Source organism: Heteronotia binoei, chromosome 6 (genome assembly GCF_032191835.1).
Source record: "Heteronotia binoei isolate CCM8104 ecotype False Entrance Well chromosome 6, APGP_CSIRO_Hbin_v1, whole genome shotgun sequence".
In the NCBI taxonomy this organism is placed as follows: Eukaryota; Metazoa; Chordata; class Lepidosauria; order Squamata; family Gekkonidae; genus Heteronotia; species Heteronotia binoei.
In genome coordinates, this window is record NC_083228.1 from 78,462,743 (window position 1) to 78,482,686 (window position 19,944).

Below are 19,944 nucleotides of genomic sequence, written 5' to 3' on the forward strand. Positions count from 1 at the left end.
TTCTTCAGCAGTCAAGTTCCATTCAAGTTTCACTTTTATAGGGCTGTGCTTCCACATTCCTACTGGACCAAAAATGGTTTGATCTTTAAGGTTATGGTGCTGACTGAAGTCAAAGGACTGGCTGGTAACAGCACTCCTTAATCATAAAGCAGCTGAATTTCATACCCAGTGCTGCTTTATGAAACTAAGCTTCTCTTGTCCCCAGCCCCCAATGAGACAGGCAGCCATTATGGTATTGGGAATGAGTCTTAAGAAAATCTCTTTTCCAAATAAAAAATTATTTTGTGATCTACTCATTCCATTGATAGTGGTACCTTAGAAGAAGGGGAGGCATTGGTTAGATTACTGCGGAAAAGAGGTGTGCATTAAAGTAAAGCAGCAGAACATTGCCTGGAAAAGTTATTACTGCATTCATATAATTCCAGCATCCCTAAGTATGTTTATGGCAGGTGATCCATGGCAGCAAGAAAACAGTACCTGACCATGCATCTTTCTGCCTTGATGCTATCTACCAAACTGAACCGATGTCCAATTGTCTATATTATCATCATCGCAAAATACATTCAGATTTTTAGGATTAAAAAGACATCCTATGGGAAGTGCTTTTGAAATTCAATGTATTACATAAAGACTAAAAATTACTTAGAAAAATCAGGAAGTTTCCCTTTTCTAGAATCTAACACATGCCTTATAGGCAGGTTGGTACATCTCCCAAGGGGGCTGGGGGAGATAAACTTTAGTAGCCATAAAAGAACATATGCATATTGAAAAATGGCTGCTCACAATTTTTACTGGCAGCAGCTTTGTATGCATGCAATCTTGTATGAGTTGTGCACTTGGACTGTACATTCACCTTCCCCTTACCGTTTCACAACCTCTTCCCAACACTTGCGGCACAACAAAGACATAGAGGCAAAAAATCCAGCAATTCTTTATTTGGCCAAGGCCCGTACATGGGCAGAGACAGAAAGGCACGAGGGTGGCATTGACACGCAGACATTCAGTGTGGAGGTGGGCTGGTCACGCAGGCTCCAGCATGGCACTTAGGGACACACACCATGCGGGTCAATGCTTGGCTAAGAACACCCTCAGTCTCAAGACAATCCCATGATTGATTCTAGTGCACACAAACATGAAGTGGCTGCACAGAAACAGAGTAGCTCTTCAAAGACCATTCAATCTCAACTCTCCCTTGTCCTCCACCATTCACTTTCAGTCTTTCTTGCTGTCCACCCACAACTGATTTTCCGTATTACCCCAGCCCTGCATTTCCATTCAGCCTATATTTTTAAAAAGAATCTTACCAGAAGACTTCCACAGCTTAGCTTGCACTTATGACTTAGGGATGGCCATCAATCTTCAAACTGTACATTATTGTAAGTTGTCCCACTACTGTAGGTTCCAATATTTGCTTCTCTCTCCCACCAAAATGCTTTTAAGGGGTGTGTGTGGGAGAGTGAGGAGCTGCATGAATATCAGTGCAATCCTAAGCAGTTACACCCAAGTCATAAAGTCAGTGGTCTTAGAAGGGTGTAATGTTGCTTAGGATTGCACTATATATCTGGGAACAATAATCACATTAGACCCAGTGGGCAGAAGAGGGATGGTAACCACTTAGGCTGGGGATGTACAGGGCCACGTGCATGCCATGATTCCGTGACTGTGTTACAGAATTCAGTACTGGCCATCAAAGTCAGTATTTTGAGGATCTCAGCTCTGGTTATTTTTAAAGCAAAATTCTAGTTGTTCAAGCTGCAAAAATAGGCTAGAAAGCTAGTAGGCAATGTCTGATCAAACTTCTAGCAGTTAGGCTCCAATTTTCTACCAAGCTCATTGCCTCTTCCTATGACTACAAAAGCAGCAGTTATGCAAAATAAGCAGCTTTATGCATACTTATTATTTTGTATAATCAGTGCCATTTACTGCATACAGCATTCCTGGTCAGAATTTAATTTTTTTTCAAGTTTAGAATATACACAGTCCCTGCCTATGTGACACTACAGTGCATGGATGCCATGCAACAGTGCTGGAGGCAAAATTGATCCCTTCCTTCTAGGCCCCCTAGGTCAAGTATCCTACATAAGGAAAGACTGTTGTTAACCCAGGGAGCAAACCAAACACTCACAGTGAAAGGGCTCACATTAACAGGATAAAGAAGAAGCAGAAGAAACCTACAACAAATAATGGCAAAAGGCCCCAGATACATTGGGTAACAATATGGGCAGGCAGCGTAGCTCAGGCTTCATTCCCTGTACTGATCTACAAGATTGGGGAAAAGGCACATTCAGAAGGTCTAGAATTCTACTCTACAGATCAATTTTTCATTTCTTTGTTTTTGACACAGATTGAGTCTCAGAGTGGGGGGGGGGGGGGAGAGGAGGAGAAAAAAATGTGAGACCCAGAGAACTTAGGAAGGGAATGAATGATGTGCTAAATGCAGATTCCAACTCTGACCACTGAAGACCAGCACAACTAAGTCACAACCTCCCAGCTGCACTGGTTTCAAAGTGAGGAAAGATGTAAACTAACCTTATGCATTCCCATAATGTACATTAACAAGTCACTCCTCCCTTACCAATTGGGGGGAGGGAGAAGGAAGAGGGTACGAATACAGCAACCTTCAATGTAGCCACCATGGCTGTGGGAATTTAGCACTAGCAGACCTTCTATAGAGAATACTCCCAACAAAGGGAGTGTAACTGCCTCAGGAATGGCAGATGCTTTGTCTGGAAGGGTTGTTCTGTAACTGAAGTTTGGCACCAATGCACACTATGAGGGCCAGGATGTTTTAAAAGCAGTCTGGGCAGGCTGTCCAACTGAGCTGGGTTGGGGTCCTCTACCTTAAAGAGATGGTATTTGTCTCTGTAATTTCTACACTCCACATTCCTCCCAAACCCTGGGTCTTAGTCTGCAGTTTCATGGGAGAGTCCCAGGGTAGGGCTGCTTAGAGCTTGTCTCATCATGCTGTGAGACCATGCGCCAGTTTGGAGGCACTCTGTGCACGCTGAACCACTGCCTGGCACTTCTCCCGTCGCAACAGCTTGTTGTTCTCAAAAAAGCCTTCATTGCGGGGGATTCCATGGGAGCCATCAGGGAAAGTCAGAAGTCCTATGGGGAAAAACAAAACAGCATTTACTGACACAAGTATAGGGCTCAGGCACCAAGTACAGTAAAGGAGCAATTTCACATAGTTAAAAAGAAAAAGATAGCTGAAAATGCAGGGTTGTGTGATGGAGGGGCCCTGGTGGAAACACAAGACTAGACTAGCATGAGCTGGAAATGAGTCCTGGGAAAATTATGAGTACATGGCACTTTGGAGGACAAGTCCTCACTAGCTGGCATCCCACACTGCAGTAATTGTCATTAATCAAATTCAATCTTAGAATAGTATTGTGCTTGGATGCTCTCACAAGCAAGAAACTCTCAGCACTTACCAAAGCCATCAACACGACCACTCTTGAATTCTCCTTCAAAGATCATGTTGTCATAGCGAGTGAAGACTCCAACACCATTGAACTTTCCCTGGACAAACTCTCCTTCATACCTGCAGAAATAGTAGGATTGTGTCAGAGTAGGGAATTGCTAGTCCTTGCACTCAACCTATGATCTAGTCAAAGATTGTAAGGCTTTTGAAAAAACATGGATGAGCACACTTTTCTGGACAGAAAAGAAAGGGTCAGGAGAGTCATCACTGGAGGGTCATTAATCAAGGCTGTACACTAGTCCAGGTAACTACAGAGTACTTATGGTAAGGAATGGTGCAGTAACTAACACAAAGAAGCTTTGCTTATGGTTCTGATCACATAGCGATGCATGCATACAAAAAGGGATTCATGCTGGGTGCAGCAATGCAGATACATTCTCCAAACTCAATTGTGTAGCCAAGGCAGCCAGAGTACAAAGATCCATTCATTTTCATCTTCCTGGGGCTGTTTAGGACATGCTTATGCATGCTCACTCCTTGCACTGGCCCAGAGCAGTGCATTGTGCCCACAGTCCTTTACCCACCTGGAGCCATCTGCAAAAGTGAGCACCCCACAGCCATTGAAGAGGCCATTCTCAAAGTGTCCCAGGTAAACGCTGCCATCAGCAAATGTCAACTGCCCAACACCGTGCCGACGCCCTAGTCAGAAAGAACAAGCAGTATTGCTTGTATATGAATTGTCAAAACTGCAATGAAGCCTCAAACCAGGATCTGTAGTTGCATCATTAACTTCAAGGAGGATGCAAAACAGTTCCTGAGGAAGAGGGAGGTGGTAGAGTCCATGCCAGCAAATCCAGTTTGCAGACCAAGACTGTAGCAGAGGCCTGACTTTGCTTGTTCCAACCCACAACCTTTCCTTGACAAAAGCACACTGCTTAACATTATGTACAGAGAGACCCACAATTAAAGCCCACCACACTTTCTAAGGGGACTTGTAGACTTCTGGAGCAGGACTATATTGCTGACTTCATTACATCACAGCCAGTCAGCAAAGAATCTCAAATGTAACACTGCACGTCCCCAAAGAGCAGGCATTGCCTTCCAGAACAGTACAAAGGCAACAGCTGTCAGTGGGATAAGGGGGTCAGGAAGGGCGTTCTTAGCCTGATAGTTTCCTGATTGGAGCACCTGGGAACTTGTTAATCAATTGTCAGAAGGGGTACTATGGTGTCAAGTCAGCTTCAAAACTCTCTCTGCCTGGAAATACCTTCCTTTAAGAAAAACTGCAGGATTAATGGCAGCAAATCTTCCTTTTACCATGATGTTAACTCTAGGGCAGAGCTTCTGTCTAGCCTGGTTGTTAACTTTTATGGAGCAACATTTCTTGCACAGAGAGCAGCAGAACACAGTATGGTGGGTTGGGCATTGTGCCTAACATACACAAGTCAAGATTGACAAAGACCTTGAAGCAGGGATGCTCTTGAAGCACTTTGAAAAAGCAGCATAAGCACTTTACTTGCTAACTTGGCATGATACTGGTATCCTGGGACACTCATTAGCTACAGTGATTGGTTAGCTACAGTGATTTTCTCATTCTATGCGCATTCCAGGAAGAGCAGATCTGGTCCACCATAAGAAGGCTGAGAGTCCCTCAACCTGCCCAGCCACACTTACCTTCCTTCCACTCCCCACGATATTCCTCTCCACTGGAATAGGTGAAGGAACCTTTGGTAAGGGTCATGGTGCTAGCTTTCGGGGAGGCAGGATAGCAGCTGCAAGGAAGGGAGCAGGGGTATGAGAGCAGCATAAGACAGGTTTGAAGAGGATCAGTGTTTCAGAGACTGGGGCAGTGTTTGAGAGATTAGTGGCACAGGAACAGAGGGTGAGGAAGACAGGAGAGCACTGTCCACACAGTGCAACCAACTTGCACAGCAGACAGCAGTGACCCAAACACCAACTCATAGCTGGAGATCAAATGCACAATTATGAAGCCATGCTGTTCTCAGCTGAGGGGCTACAAACATGCATGTGTGACATTCATGGACATACTGCTAACAAGATTCTGAAATACTTTACACTGTAGTAATCTGAATATTAATAATCTGAATACTAATAGCTAAGAATACAAAAATCAGCCTGATAATATAGGATGATACAGATTACAGAGCAGAGACTGGGCTAAACCTCAATTCATGGAAAGACATGAAATTGCATCAGAATATCCACATAAAAATCAAAGCAGATTTGGATTACCAAAGGGCCATAGGACAATAGGTTTCATCCTAGTAATCCTATTATTGACTGTGGCAGAGATATTGAAAGCTCCAGTGACTGGTCGGGGAGCCTATGCTAGATGGACCCTTGGATTGATCCAACAGGATTCTTTTAACACAGAGTAGCACAGGGAAATAAAATCCAGAAACAGAGATGACATATTTCTGTAATAATGAATGACACACCAAAGGGCAGCTCTGATACTACCCACCTCTTGTTCTTCCTTGAAAACCTTTCAGTCTGCAGTTTTACCCCAGCAGGAAGATTCTCTAATCCCCAGACCTTCCCGCTCCTTGATTCTCTCAAACATTGACAAAGCAGAGGGCTGAGAAGCTACAGAGCTTTCATTTATAGGGACTGGCTGTTGAACTGTTTAATTTCAAAGGTCTTCTAAAGAAACAGCAGTAGTCAATGACAGAATAAATGGCCACCCAAAATGGTCTTGAGCTGTTTTCATTGCCATACTGCAAAGTAGCACCTCAAGAGTAATGAATGGGCAGCATCTTGTCACCCCCAATCTAATGAAGAAATACCTGAAAATACCGGAGCAACACAGGCTGTGCAATGTTATCTCTCATGTGGGATTCACCCTCAGGTACAGATGCATTTGGCTGCAGCCAGAGCAGTTTACTTCTTTGCCTCTCAGGACTGACCTGGAGTTAGGTATTTTGTGGACTTCTGTCCTACTTTCCCATACCAGTGATACACAGAGCTGCAGACTCTAGTCTGACTGCCTCTAACAAATGAGTGTATCCATTCCTACCACAGGAAATTCAAGCCTTATAGCTCAGGTTGCATTTACTTGTTGGTTTTTATCTCATCAGACTAGTGTCTCCAGTTTGAACACCAAGGACTCTACCTAAATGAAATATTAATGTATGCAGCCCATCTGGACTAGCTAGGGATACAACTTGGTGTGTTTCACCACAGGGTCTAATTCAGGCCTCCCTTCTGCCACCAAGGAATTCAAAAGGCTGCAAAATGGCCAGTCCCATTTGTAACACTAACATGCATACCCACTAGGCTTCCCAATCCCCAGGTCCCAGAGGGGGATCCCCCGGTTTTACAGGCTTCCCCCCTCCCCCAGCCAGCTGGCCGGCGGGGGAAGCCCCACCCCCACAGCCATCATGCACCTCCATGAACAATTCCCATAGGGAATGATGGGGAATTGATCCGCGGGTATCAGGGGCTCTGGGGGGGCTGTTTTTTGAGATAGAGGCACCAAATTTTCCGTATAGCATCTAGTGCCTCTCCCCAAAATACCTCCCAAGTTTCAAAAAGATTGGACCAGGGGGTCCAATTCTATGAGCCCCAAAAGAAGGTGCCCCTAAACTTCATTATTTCCTATGGAAGGAAGGCATTTAAAAAGATGTGCAGTCCCTTTAAATGTGATGGCCAGAACTTCCTTGAAGTTCAATTATGCTTGTCACACCCTTGCTCTTGGCTCCACCCCAATGTCTCCTGGCTCCACCCCCAAAGTCTCCTGGCTCCACCCCCAAAGTCCCCAGATATTTCTTGAATTGGATTTGGCAACCCTAATACCCACCAACAGAGATCATGGCATTTGCTGCAGGATAGTTCTTGATGATAGATGTTGGGCATGCTCACTACCCTGCATTACACTCACCTGATATGAACAGGCCAGAAATTCCTGTGGCTTTTTAAAGATAGGAATCATTGTGCCAGGCCAGGTGAGTACCGTTAGAAGGAAAAGTACATACTGAGTCTTTACTCCTCCCTGTCTAGGGGAACAGGTAATAACACATTTGTCAGTGGACTGGCAGTTCATACAGTAAGCATGATATGGTGGGGTAAAGCAGTGGTTTCCGAGCCTATGGGAAGGGTGCCAAGAAAATGGATGTATGATTTTCCATCTCCTCTTTCAACATGGTTTATGTCTACTTACAGATGCAGAGGCAGAATTCTCCTTAGTGGCAACACTCAGTACAACAAACACACCAAGATGTTCATTCATGTAGTAGCCAAGTGCTACATTTATGTAGCTGAAAAACAGGTTCTTGATAACGTAATTCATGGGCCAAACATGAATAACAAGGGCAAATAAAATGGAGTTCTTGGCAGAGTTTTCCTAACTTTCAAAGTAGCTTGCTCTAGATGTTTGACGAAGTCTGAGAATTGATCTAATTTGCAAGCTGTTAAATAATAGAATATCTGGAAAATACTACATGATCAGCAAAAAAGGCCGGTTTTTAGCCACATCAGTAGCTTACATACTCTTCTCTGTTAATCAACTATTTGTTATCACTTTCAATAGATAAAGTGAGTAAATTCTTGTTCTTACACAGAATACCTGAAGGATCTTCTTTAGGGCGGGGGGGGGGGGAGTCTATACCAGGGGCAGGAGTCTTAACATTTTGGTTTGCATTTGTGAGAAATGGACAGATTTCAGTATGGGAAAACATTCCCAGCAAAGTTCTGAAAGGCCAAACTTATAGCTGATTAGTGCTGTACTTTGAGGCTTTGAGGGGTCTCCGGGAAGAGTTGCATTTTCATCATCTGCAGAAGTTTTCAGAGTCATTTATTTGACATAAGCTCAACAGAATCCTAACCTTCTTGGACATTGCTAAACATCTAAAGCTACGCAAGACCGGTGGAACCTTGGATAATTGGAAGAGAAGGTACAGATTACTATCTTTCACTTCGGGACTATTTACAATTTAATGGAGTAAATTTAAAAGGTGGGAAATGAAAATCTATAAAGCTTGGAAGAAGAAGGGAAAAAGAGGTGAAATTTGGACTTTGTAAATATAAAGGACAGTGCTAAAAAGTGGAAAGGAATTTATTGTTTGGTCTATTTGCGGTTTTGAAAAAAGAGCACCATAGTCACAGACCTGCAGCATATTTAAGCAGAACAGAAAGTATGTCAAGTATCATGAGATCTCCTGACTAGTGTGAATGAGACTTTGTGGCAAGTAAACCAGGAAGTAGTGAATGGAAAACCTACTCTAGGAATATAACACCATTGAGAAATAGCGGCGGCCATTGCTTGGAGGTCAAAATTAAAATAAGGTTTTTAAAGTGTTCGGGACATTAAAAACTGTTGGAATTAACTGTTGGAATTAAGAGGACAAGAAGATAAGTATTATTGGACATATTATGTGTGTGGACTTTAGAAGTTTTTAAAAGGGAAAAAAAATTGTAAGGAGCAGCAAAAAGTCGCGACTGCCATTTTGAAACATTTAAAGACTTTAAAAATAAATATCTTGATTTTGGGAGCTTGGAGGATGGCAAAATTAGGCTTATTATAAAAGGCAAGTCCTATTCTTTTGAATCTGATAGTTGAATTTGAATTTGGTGAGGTCTAAATTTTCGCTGTTTTTTAAATGTCAGAACACAAGCAACCCCGTACAAGGGCTACTTCATTAGAAAAAATGCAGGACTAATTAGAAGCAATAGAGGCCAGAATGATGAGAGGTATGAGAGAGATGATAACTGAATCGAAAAAAGAAATTATTGAAGAGATTAAAAAAAGATATGGAGGATCTCAGAAAGGAAACTGAGGAAACATCTAAGAAAGTGCAGGAAGTAGAAGGCAGAATGAAAGTATATGATTCCACCTTGTTGAAAATGCAAGAAAAAGTGACAATCCATGACTGCAAACTGATGGAGACTCAGATACGTCTGAGAGGAGTACCCGAAAAGGAAGATGGTGATCTAAAAGAATATATAATAAAAATAATTGCAGAATTTTTAGAGGAAGATCCTGAAGAGACTAAACATGTATGACTATATGTATAGAGTGAACTCACTTTATGCCAAGAAAAATAACTTACCAAGAGATGTTGTCATAAGATTTATGACAAAGGAAATGGTGGGAAGGATCATGAATAAAAACTTTGAAAAGACACTGATAGTGGGAGGCAGCAGAGTAAGAATTATGAAGGAGTTGCCAAGGCAAGTGATAAATGATAGAAGAACATATAAAAAATTGACAGAAAAATTAAGAGATAGTGGAATAAGATTTATATGGATAATACCTGAAGGTCTGAGCTTCGAACTTCAGGGGAAAAGAATCACAATTACAAATGTACAGGAAATGCGTAGATGTTATGAAGAAAATAAAGAATTTGCATCATGATGGATTGCAAATTATTGTCTTGGAATGTAAATGGACTAAATTCACCACAAAAAAGAAGGGCAACATTTCATTGGATTAAGAAATAAAACTGTAATATAATTTGTTTACAAGAAGTGCATATTAAACAAAAGGATTACAAATTTTTATGGAATAAACAATTGGGACTAGAATTTTTTTCATTGGCTGAACAGACAAAAAGGGGAGTGATTTTTTGTATTAAACAAGAATTGGAGCCAAAATTAGTGTTTAAAGATAAAGATGGGAGATTTGTAGCAGGAGAAACAATATTAAATGGAAAGAAAACGTTGCTATTGGGACTGTATGCGCCTAATGATGCAAAGGATGCTTTTTAAAAAGACATTATACAACAGCTTGATGAAATGACCTATGATCAAGTTTTGATAATGGGAGATTTTAATGGAACAGTTAAGAACTCATTGGACAGGTCTGGAGGGGGAAAAAAAAGCAGTAAAGAAGGAAAACTGCCAAAGTCTTTTTTTGAATTGGTTAAATAAGAAAATCTAGAAGATATATGGAGGAAATTTAACTCTAGGGTGGCCAGACCGTCCCGGGAGCCCGGGAATGTCCCGGTTCTGGCCCCCTATTCCCGCCTCCCAGGCTGGCTATACCGGGACCATTTAGAGGTCCCGGTTTAGCCAGCCCCGGAGGCGGTGGGCCGCGGGCGCCGGCGGGGAAGGCGGCGAGTGAGGGAGGGAGCGTCCCTGCGCCTGCACCGCCTTCCCCGCCCGCGCGCGGGGCCCGGCGGCGGTGGTGGAGGCCTCTCCGTGGCCTCCGCTGGTCGCTGGAAGCCCTCCAGAGACTCTGGAGGGCCTCCAGCGACCAGCGGAGGCCGTGGAGCACCCGGCGCTGGTCCTGGAAGGCCTTCCAGAACCTCTGGAAGGCCTTCCGGGACCAGCGCCGACCAGCGAAGGCCTCCCCGCGGCCTCCGCTGGTCCCTGGAGGCCCTCCAGAGTCTCTGGAGGGCCTCCAGGGACCAGCGGAGGCCGCAGGGAAGCCGCGGAGCACCCGGCGCTGGTCCCGGAAGGCCTTCCAGAGCCTCTGAAAGGCCTTCCGGGACCAGCGCCGACCAGCGAAGGCCTCCCCGCGGCCTCCGCTGGTCCCTGGAGGCCCTCCAGAGTCTCTGGAGGGCTTCCAGGGACCAGCGGAGGCCGCGGGGAAGCCGCGGAGCACCTGGCGCTGGTCCCGGAAGGCCTTCCAGAGCCTCTGGAAGGCCTTCCGGGACCAGCGCCGACCAGCGAAGGCCTCCCCGCGGCCTCCGCTGGTCCTCTGGAAGGCCTTCCGGGACCAGTGCCGACCAGCGACCCCCCAACGTGTCCCTGGCTGGCCTTCAGACATTATGGTCACCCTATTTAACTCTGAAGTTCGGGACTATACTTTTTTTTCAGCAAGACATAAAACTTTTTCTAGAATTGACATGTTGTGGGGAACTAAAGAATTAGGTCTTATAACAAGGAAAAAAAAGATTTTACCTAAGATTGGGGCTGACCATAACCCAATAATGTGGATTACAAAATTGTCCAAGAAGTTGAAAAGATGGAGATTGAATGAAGATTTGCTACAGAATAAAGAAACAGTGACATACCTAGAAAATGAAACTAAAGCCTTTTTCCAAATGAATGACAAAGAGGACATAGATTTCCAGACAGTCTGGGATGCTTATAAAGCAGTAATGAGAGGAATGTTAATTACTTTGAATAATAAGGGTAAAAGAGAAACAGAGAAACAGATGTTGGACATTCAAAATGATATAAAGAAAAAAGGGGAGTTGAGAAAAAGGCCAAGGAAAAAGAAAATTATAAGGGAAATTACAATATTACAAACTCAAATGAGACATTTGTTAACTAAAGAAGTGGAATAGAGTTTGCAAAGATTGCAGCAGAAAACCTTTGAGGGAGCAAATAAACCGGGAAATTATTTGGCTTGGCAACTGAAAAAAAATAGGGAAAGTAAAATTATTAATGCAGTTGTGGTAGATGGAAGAGAAGTGGTTACCCAAGAGGGAATAAAAAGAGTATTTTTAAGTATTATGCCAAATTATTTAAAGGTGTTAAAATAAAGAAGGAGAAGATAGATGAATATTTACAAAAGGTAAAAATAGGGACCTTAACTGAAAATATGCAATAAGTTTTGAATGATCCAATTGAAAAAATAGAAATTGAAGCAGCAATCAACGCAATGAAAAATGGAAAAGCACCTGGGCCAGATGGATATATAACTAAATTTTTTTAAATCTTCAAAGAGGAATTAATACCAAAGTTGCAGAAGTTGATGAATACGATAAAAATGAAAAGGAAAATCCCAAACACATGGAAGGAAGCTGTTATTTCGTTGATACCTAAGGAAGATAGAGATGTCACGAATGTAAAAAATTAGAGACCAATTTCGCTATTAAATAATTACTATAAAATTTATACAAGAATCCTGGCAGAATGGCTTAAACAGCATTTGATAAATTTTATAAAGAAAGATCAAGCGGGTTTTCTTCCCAAAAGGCAAATAAAAGACAATATTAGAACTGTTGTAAATATTGTAGAATATCATGAAAGACATCCAGAAAAAGAAGTAGCATTATTCTTTGCAGATGCAGAGAAAGCATTTGACAATTTAAACTGGGACTTTATGTTTGCAGTAATGGAAAAAATGGAGCTTGGAGAAAGCTTTATAAGAATGATAAAAGCAATATATTCTGAACAAAGCGCAAGATTATGTATAAATGCAGATCTTACAGAAGATATGAAAATCAGCAAAGGTACTAGACAAGGTTGTCCACTTTCACCATTGTTGTTTATAATGACTCTTGAAATAGTATTGATGCAGATACAAGAAGAAAAAGACATAGAAGGATTAAGAATAAAAGGATTTACTTACAAATACAGAGCTTTTGCTGATGATATAATGTTTATAAATGAAAACCCCATACACAAGTTACATGTTTTGGTTAAATGTTTTAATTAATTATTGATTGGTTTTAATGTGATTTTAATGTCTTATTATTGTATTGTTCACTTTTAAATGTTGTTAGCCGCCCTGAGCCTGCTTCGGCGGGGGAGGGCGGGATACAAATAAAATTTTACTTACTTACTTACTTATCTTTGTTGTTAGTTAAAATACAAGAATATGGGGAGTTGGCGGGACTTTGTATTAATAGAGAAAAATAAAAAATTCTGTGTAAAAATATGCAGATAAATAAACAACAAGAATTGCAGAAACTAACGGGCTGCGAAGTCACCTCCAAGGTAAAATATCTGGGGGTGGAGATAACAATGAAGAATACTGATCTGTTCAAAAATAATTATGAGAAGTTATGGTGTAAAATGGATGAATACATGTTAAAACGGAACAAGCTTAATTTGTCATTGTTGGGTAGAATAGCTGCAATAAAAATGAATATTCTACCAAGAATAATGTATTTGTTTCAAACTATTCCTATTGTGAAGGACAGTAAACAATTTGATAAATGGCGAAGAAAAAATTCAGAATTTGTGTGGGCCGGGAAGAAACCAAAGATTAAAATGAAAATTTTGACAGATGCAAAAGAGAGAGGTGGATTTCAACTACCAAATTTAAGATTATATCAGGAAGCAGTTTGCTTAGTGTGGATAAAAGAATGGATAACGCTGTTAAACAGAAAACTTTTAGTGCTGGAAGGTCACAGAAATAAATTTGGCTGGCAAGCATATTTGTATTATGGAAAAAAGAAGATGGATGGTTTTTTCTCTCACCATTACATAAGAAATAATTTGTTAAGTACATGGATGAAATATAAGAAGTATGGAGATGAGAGAAGACCATTATGGATAGTACCGGCGGAAGTAATCAAAATAACAGCTGAGATAGGGGAAGAAAAGTGGTTGTCATATAGTCAACTGTTAAAAATACAAAGTGGCAAAAACCCCCTGAAAACTGCTGAAGAGTTGAATAATAAATATGATTGGTTTCAAAGGCAACAAATAAAGAGCTTGGTGGAGAATGATATTAAAACTGAAGGAATAAGGAAATAATGGGAAAAGTTCTGCTTGGAGACAATGATAAATTAATTTCAAAAGTATATAAATTACTTTTACAATGGTCTACAGAAGATGAAGTAGTAAAATCTCAAATGATTAAATGGGCAATTAATGTAAATAAAGAAATACAGATGGAAACTTGGGAATATTTGTGGAAGAACTCTATGAAACTCTCAACATGCCAGAATATCAAAGAAAATTGTTTTAAGATGATGTACAGATGGTATATAACTCCTAAAAAATTGGCAAAGATGAATAATAAGATGCCAGACAGATGTTGGAAATGTAAAAAGCATGAAGGTTCTTTCTACCATATGTGGTGGACTTGTGAAAGAGCTAAAATGTTTTGGCAGATGATTTAGCAAGAGATTTCTAAGATCTTGGGATACGAATTTAACAAAGTTGAAGACTTTTCTGTTAGGATTACAAATGGAAAAATTTCCAAAAGAAGATAGAACTTTAATCTGGTACTTGCTTTCAGCTGCTGGGACATTGTATGCGCAGTTGCGGAAGCAAGAAAAAATACCAGAGAAATGGGATTGGATTGTTAAAGTTATGACATGGAGTGAAATGGGTAAGTTAATAAGAACTTTAAGAGACTATGATTTAGAAGTATTTAAGATGGAGTGGAAGAAGTTCAGAAGATACGTAGAAAAAGAATGGAAAATAAAAGGACATTGGACAATCTTTGATAATGATTAAGTATAAGTGGGGGGGAGATATGAACTTTGGTTCTTATTAATTAGGGGTACCTTTTAAAATGATGTTTTGAATTTAGTACACCGGCGTGGGTCAAGTAAGGGGGGAGGGGTAGGTAGAAAGTAATATATGGGATTTAAAAAGTAGTTATTAATTATATAAGAAATTGAATATATTGCCATATGTTACTAATAAAAGATTGTTTGAAACTGACTGCTAAAGGTCTTGACGGTCAAAACCAGTATCTTGAACTGGGTCCAGTGCTCCACTGGAAGCCAGTGCAGCTCACACAGCACAGGCTGGATATGTGCCACCTGAGGGGTCCCCATTCTGGATCAGCTGGCGCTTCTGGGTCAAGCACAAGTATAGGCCCACATAGAGCGAATTACAGTAGTCTATCCTGGAGGTAACTGTTGCATGGATTACCATGGCTAGGTTGGGGTGAAACAGGTAGAAGGCCAGTTGCCTAATCTGGCACAGTTGGAGAAATGCCAGTTTGGCAGCCTTCACAACCTGGACCTCCATAGATAAGGTGGTTTCCAGAGTCTTGCCCAGGCTCCTGATGGTCAGAGTCAGTGATAGAAACATACCATCAAGAGTTTGGAGCTGTCAACCCAACTGTGGCTCCCCCTCATCCAGCCATGGAACCTCTGTCTTACCCATATTCAGTTTCAGCCTACTCTGCTTCAATCACCCAACCACAGCCTCCAAACCCTTGCTTAAGTTAATAGGAATGGCTTCCGGCCACCCACCCATCAATTGAAATAGCTGGGTGTCACTGGCATATTGATGACACTCTAGCCAAAAATGCTGTGCTATCTGGGCAAGAAGGTGAATGCAGACGTTAAATAACATCAGGGAGAAAAGTGCCCCTTGTGGGATGCCACATTCCAGTAGGTACCTTGGAGACACTGTCCCTCCCAATGCCACCCCGTCCCCGACTGTGGAGAAATGAGGTGAACCATTCTAGAGCTACCCTATGAATTCCAGCACCGGTAAGGCTGTGAGTCAACAGATTGTGGTTGACTGTGTCAAATGCTGCTGTAAGATTGAAGTGACACAGAATATGATAGCCAGTTACAGTGACCGAATGTCTTATTCTGGTATCTCTCTCAGATACTAATATTTCTTAATCCCCTTCATCCCATCCATCCTTCATATTTATGTGATTGATTAGCAGTGTCTATTGGACATTGTCTTATTCACTTCTCCACATAGCAGTAACTGCTTGTTTTAGCATTACACTAAGCATTACACTAGCATTAACTGAGAGTGGGGAGGACATTGAGCTATTATGATTTCTACTTGTGCTCACTGCTCAGTATTAAGACCATACACAAAGTCCTTGTGGGGTGCAGTGATGTTTCTACTTGTGCTCACTGCTCAGTATTAAGACCATACACAAAGTCCTTGTGGGGTGCAGTGATGTTTCTACTTGTGCTCACTGCTCAGTATTAAGACCATACACAAAGTCCTTGTGGGGTGCAGTGATGTTGGACAGATAGACCCCTTCATATTGCAAGTCTCCCTAAATGAAGACATTTGAGATAAATAACAAGCATGATGTATGTGGCAGGGTGTATGTGTTTCATATCTGCTATTATACTTCAGAACAAAGACAATGGACTGGGTCATAGCATTTGTTGAACAGTATCAGTTGTGAAGTAAATCCTGAAAGCATCACAGAAATATACAGTTGTTAACTTTTTTGAGTAGGCAGAACTGGCCATTCTAAAAGCTACATTACAGCGACAAGTAATAGGTGCAGCTTTCTCCATCATAGCATCCTCATGCTAGCTACTGCTACACAGGTTAGATTCTTATATATCATGCACTTTAGAGAGGCACAGGAGCCCAGAGAAGAAAAAAGATGGCAACCCCACATACGAACCACTAGTTTCCCATGGGTCACTGTGGGTTTTGTTGCTTTTATAGACTTTGCTTGTGGCCTGATTGGCACTGCTTCTGTAAGTGCCAATGACCATCTGGTTGTATGCAGAAAGACAAGAGAGATGGTGATAGAAATGAGTAATGGGTAGCAACTGCAACAGAGAAGAACTGTGACTGGGTGCTTATCTGAGATTTGCAACTGTGCATTTGAGTACTGTTGCTTTTCCATTTTGTACATCCCAGCCCAACCAGTAGTCTTACTGATGTCTGAAAATTCCCTTACTGGGAGAAAAGTATTACCACTGAGACAATATTCCCTCATCCAATGTAAGGAGTTCTCTCCTACTTGAGTCCTGGTTCTGATCATGAAAAGCAAAATGTGTCTTGAATGTACCAATAATAACTGCACTAATAAATGGGGTAGAATACCCAATATTTACAAAAAAATTTTGGATGGATTTTCCACAGCCTTCACCAGTGTATGGTGGGAATTTACTTGGATGCATGTGTGGCAAATTACAGCCAAATTCCCCTTCCTTCATCGGCACAGTGCAAATTTACCCTGTATCCCCTAAAAGTGAGACTCTACTGTAATCTGATAGGTGAGTTGTTAAGCAAGTACACAGTCCTCCATGTTGCAGGGTATACAAATGTATTTGTGTATATTTGTGTGGCCTGCAGAAACCTGGGGTGCTTCAGGGGGAAGGATGGATTGTATATGGAGGTATGGGCTGGCTTCATGTGAAAGCTTACTCTTGCTTATCCGTGCTTTGTTTGTCTCTGTAGTCTTAGCAGTAGCAGTGCAGCTGAGGTACCTGGCAAGGTTCTGTGAGAATATAATTTGTTCGCCTGTTCTGCTGACTTTGTTGTTGGTCTTATCTGGTTGTACAAAATGTTCTCTTTCAGCAAAATTCCACCATATATTCATGGTTCTTAAACTGTGGAAACAGAATGATATAGCCCCAGGCAATATGTCTTCATCTGTGTTCCCTACTGCTGGAACTACATTGGATTCTGATAGTGAAATCTTATGCTTTGACAGGGTTATGGAAGTGGAGAGAGTCATCTGTGGCTCTCAGCTGACTCTAAAATGGGTGTTTTTAGTTTTACCCTCTTTCTTGCTAACATAACATTATACCATCATTGGGGGTAGGACCAATTCCTAAATAAGCATAAGATCTCAAACAAGTTACCTTCCTCCCTTGTCATTCCACTGACTTCACTCCAATTGTACTAGCAGCATCCCAGTAGCATAGGGGTTATGCTTGCTGGCACAACACCAGCATCAGTTCTGTGTACTGGTGTAACCTTTTCATCTTTCAGCACAGTGGAATTTAGTAGCAATCATACCCTCATCCAGAATATAGCTATGTAAATATGTATAACCACCCTGGATCTATGAGGGAAAACTACAAGGTATAAAGTTGACGAAAGTTCAATCTCTACCGTTTTTGTCGAAGATGGCTGAGACCTTAAATCAGACAGAATCACAACTAAGAAAGTAAATCCAAAGGGGCTAGCCATGTAAATCTGCTACAGCAAAACAAATAAATAGGCTGTAGTGTTTTAAATATTTAATGGGATTATTATAACGTATGCTTTTGTGAACTAGAGTCCACTTCGGACACAAGTGGACTCTAGTTTATAAAAGCTCATGTGATAATAAATCTGTTCGTCTTTAAAGTGCTAAATGGACTTTTTTCATTTTGGAAAAGTAATTGTTGGATATATGAAACACATGTTTACTCTTTTCTATACACAGAATAAAACAAACAAATCTGTTGTGGCTTATGAGAAATTCAGGATAAAAGACTGCATAAGAGGCTGGTTAAGAGATTAATAGTGCCATCCTAAACAATATTACATCATTCTAAAGCCACTGATTTGAATGGGTTCAGAAGGAAGTAACTATGTTTAGGATGGCACTGCAAACTTGCCTATTCATCTAGAGGCTGTATGAGGATTGCTGTTCCCCTGGAAACAATTACAACAGACAAGTGGAGCAGAGCAACTGCAGCTGCCAGCCATCAAAACATGCTTATAGCAGATCCTCAAGCTGTCAGGCAATTCTGCCCCATTCTGCACCTTGTAGAACTGGGCATACACACTTTATCAGGGATACCAGGTTGGTATGGTTCAAACAGCCAAGGGCAGCATACATTCCTCTATGTTGCTCTTTGGCTCATACGGAAAGATTTCTCATCAGTTATTTGCATCAAGGCTGGTGCTATCTGTCTGTGGCTCAGGTCCACATGCCACATCCGTGCCTTTAACACAGTGTCAACTGCATTCCCCCAACGCTCCACACATAACCCCTACAAATCAGTTACTACCAACTTCAACGCTAATCTCCACAGTACTCTAGTTTTAGCCTTTAATTCTCCTTCTGGCCAAGCTTCGTTAACCGAGTTCACGTCCTCGCAGTATCCTAAAGTCAGGCCATGCAGCCCGAAACCACGCCCATCTAGCCAAGCTCTCGCCGCTACTACTGCTCACTAATGCATCTCACAATCACCGATCTTCTCTACACGGCTCCTCTCAACAGCAGCCCCTCTCGAATGAGTTCGTAAATCTCCTACCGCCTCATCCTAGGTGACTTCAACGCGACCCCAGGCATTCCCGGCACGCCTCCCTTCATCCCTCCTTCCTAACGGCCGCGCCCCTCACCTGGCTTCCGAGCGTCTCAGCAGCGACCACCAGCCCCAAACCCCTCCGCTCTCCCCCCATCGGCCACCGCCTCTCTCTTTCTCTTCACTCCGTCAGCTCTGCCAGGCTTTTTCCACCACACCCGCCACCGCGAGCAACCGTCCACCAGGATCTATCCCTTCACTTCGTTGGCTGTTACCCAGGCAACCAGCAGTAAAGCAGCTACTCATTGCCCAACCTTCCCGCTACCCTCCCCCGCCCTTCCCTTGGCAGCCATCTTACTGAAGGGCAAAAAAGCTTCCTGCAATTATACGGCCATGCTTATGAGGGGCAAGATCCCCTTTTCGGTTTCTATTGGCGCCGAGGGACTGCCATATTGAGACCCTCTTCTGCTTTCCTCTGAGGGAAGGTTGTTTTAACAGTTCTTAGTATACGTAATTCAAGGCAGAACGGGGAAATGCTGAAATAACCAGAGCAGTCAGAGAAATTTCTGCGGTCAAGGAAGCCTTTACAATACAAACCGTTATCTGGGTATTGTAATAAATAATAACATTAATAATTTAAAAAACTTATTTCTGTTTTCTTTTTGACCATTGCACAGATTTTACCTGTTTGGATTTTGTGAGAAAAGATTAAAATGCAACGTATCAACTATGTCATTTCAGATAGGGTTGCCAAACCTCCAGGTAATAGCTAAAGATCTCCCACTATTTCAGCTGATTTCCAGGAGATTATATTTTACCTGGAGAAAATGGCTGCTTTGGAAAGTGGACTGTAAGGTATTATACCCCACTGAGGTCCCTTCCCTCTCCAAATCTCGCTCTCCTCAAGCTCTACCCCAAAACCTGCATATATTGCCCAACCTGGAAGTGGCAATATATTTT

General features: G+C 42.0%; 1 protein-coding gene across 1 annotated transcript; it reads right to left on the bottom strand.

Annotated features, from left to right (window-relative positions):
• Window positions 1-919: 919 nt before the first annotated feature.
• MORN4 (MORN repeat containing 4) lies at window positions 920-19,161 on the bottom strand. Its single transcript, XM_060241874.1, has 5 exons — window positions 19,082-19,161; window positions 5,099-5,196; window positions 4,009-4,123; window positions 3,435-3,544; window positions 920-3,108 (listed from the first exon to the last, which is right to left on the bottom strand). Exons 2-5 carry the CDS (start codon window positions 5,163-5,165, stop codon window positions 2,960-2,962), a joined length of 441 nt encoding a protein of 146 aa, XP_060097857.1. The 5' UTR covers window positions 5,166-5,196; window positions 19,082-19,161; the 3' UTR covers window positions 920-2,959.
• Between the last annotated feature and the right edge of the window lie 783 nt (window positions 19,162-19,944).

Coding starts and splice junctions, on each gene's coding strand:
- MORN4 (XM_060241874.1), bottom strand. CDS start 5,165: ATGACCCTTACCAAAGGTTCCTTCACCTATTCCAGTGGAGAGGAATAT. Junction 3,545..4,008: donor ACTTTTGCAGATGGCTCCAG/GTGGGTAAAGGA, acceptor CTATTTCTGCAG/GTATGAAGGAGAGTTTGTCC. Junction 3,109..3,434: donor TGGTCGTGTTGATGGCTTTG/GTAAGTGCTGAG, acceptor TTTTCCCCATAG/GACTTCTGACTTTCCCTGAT.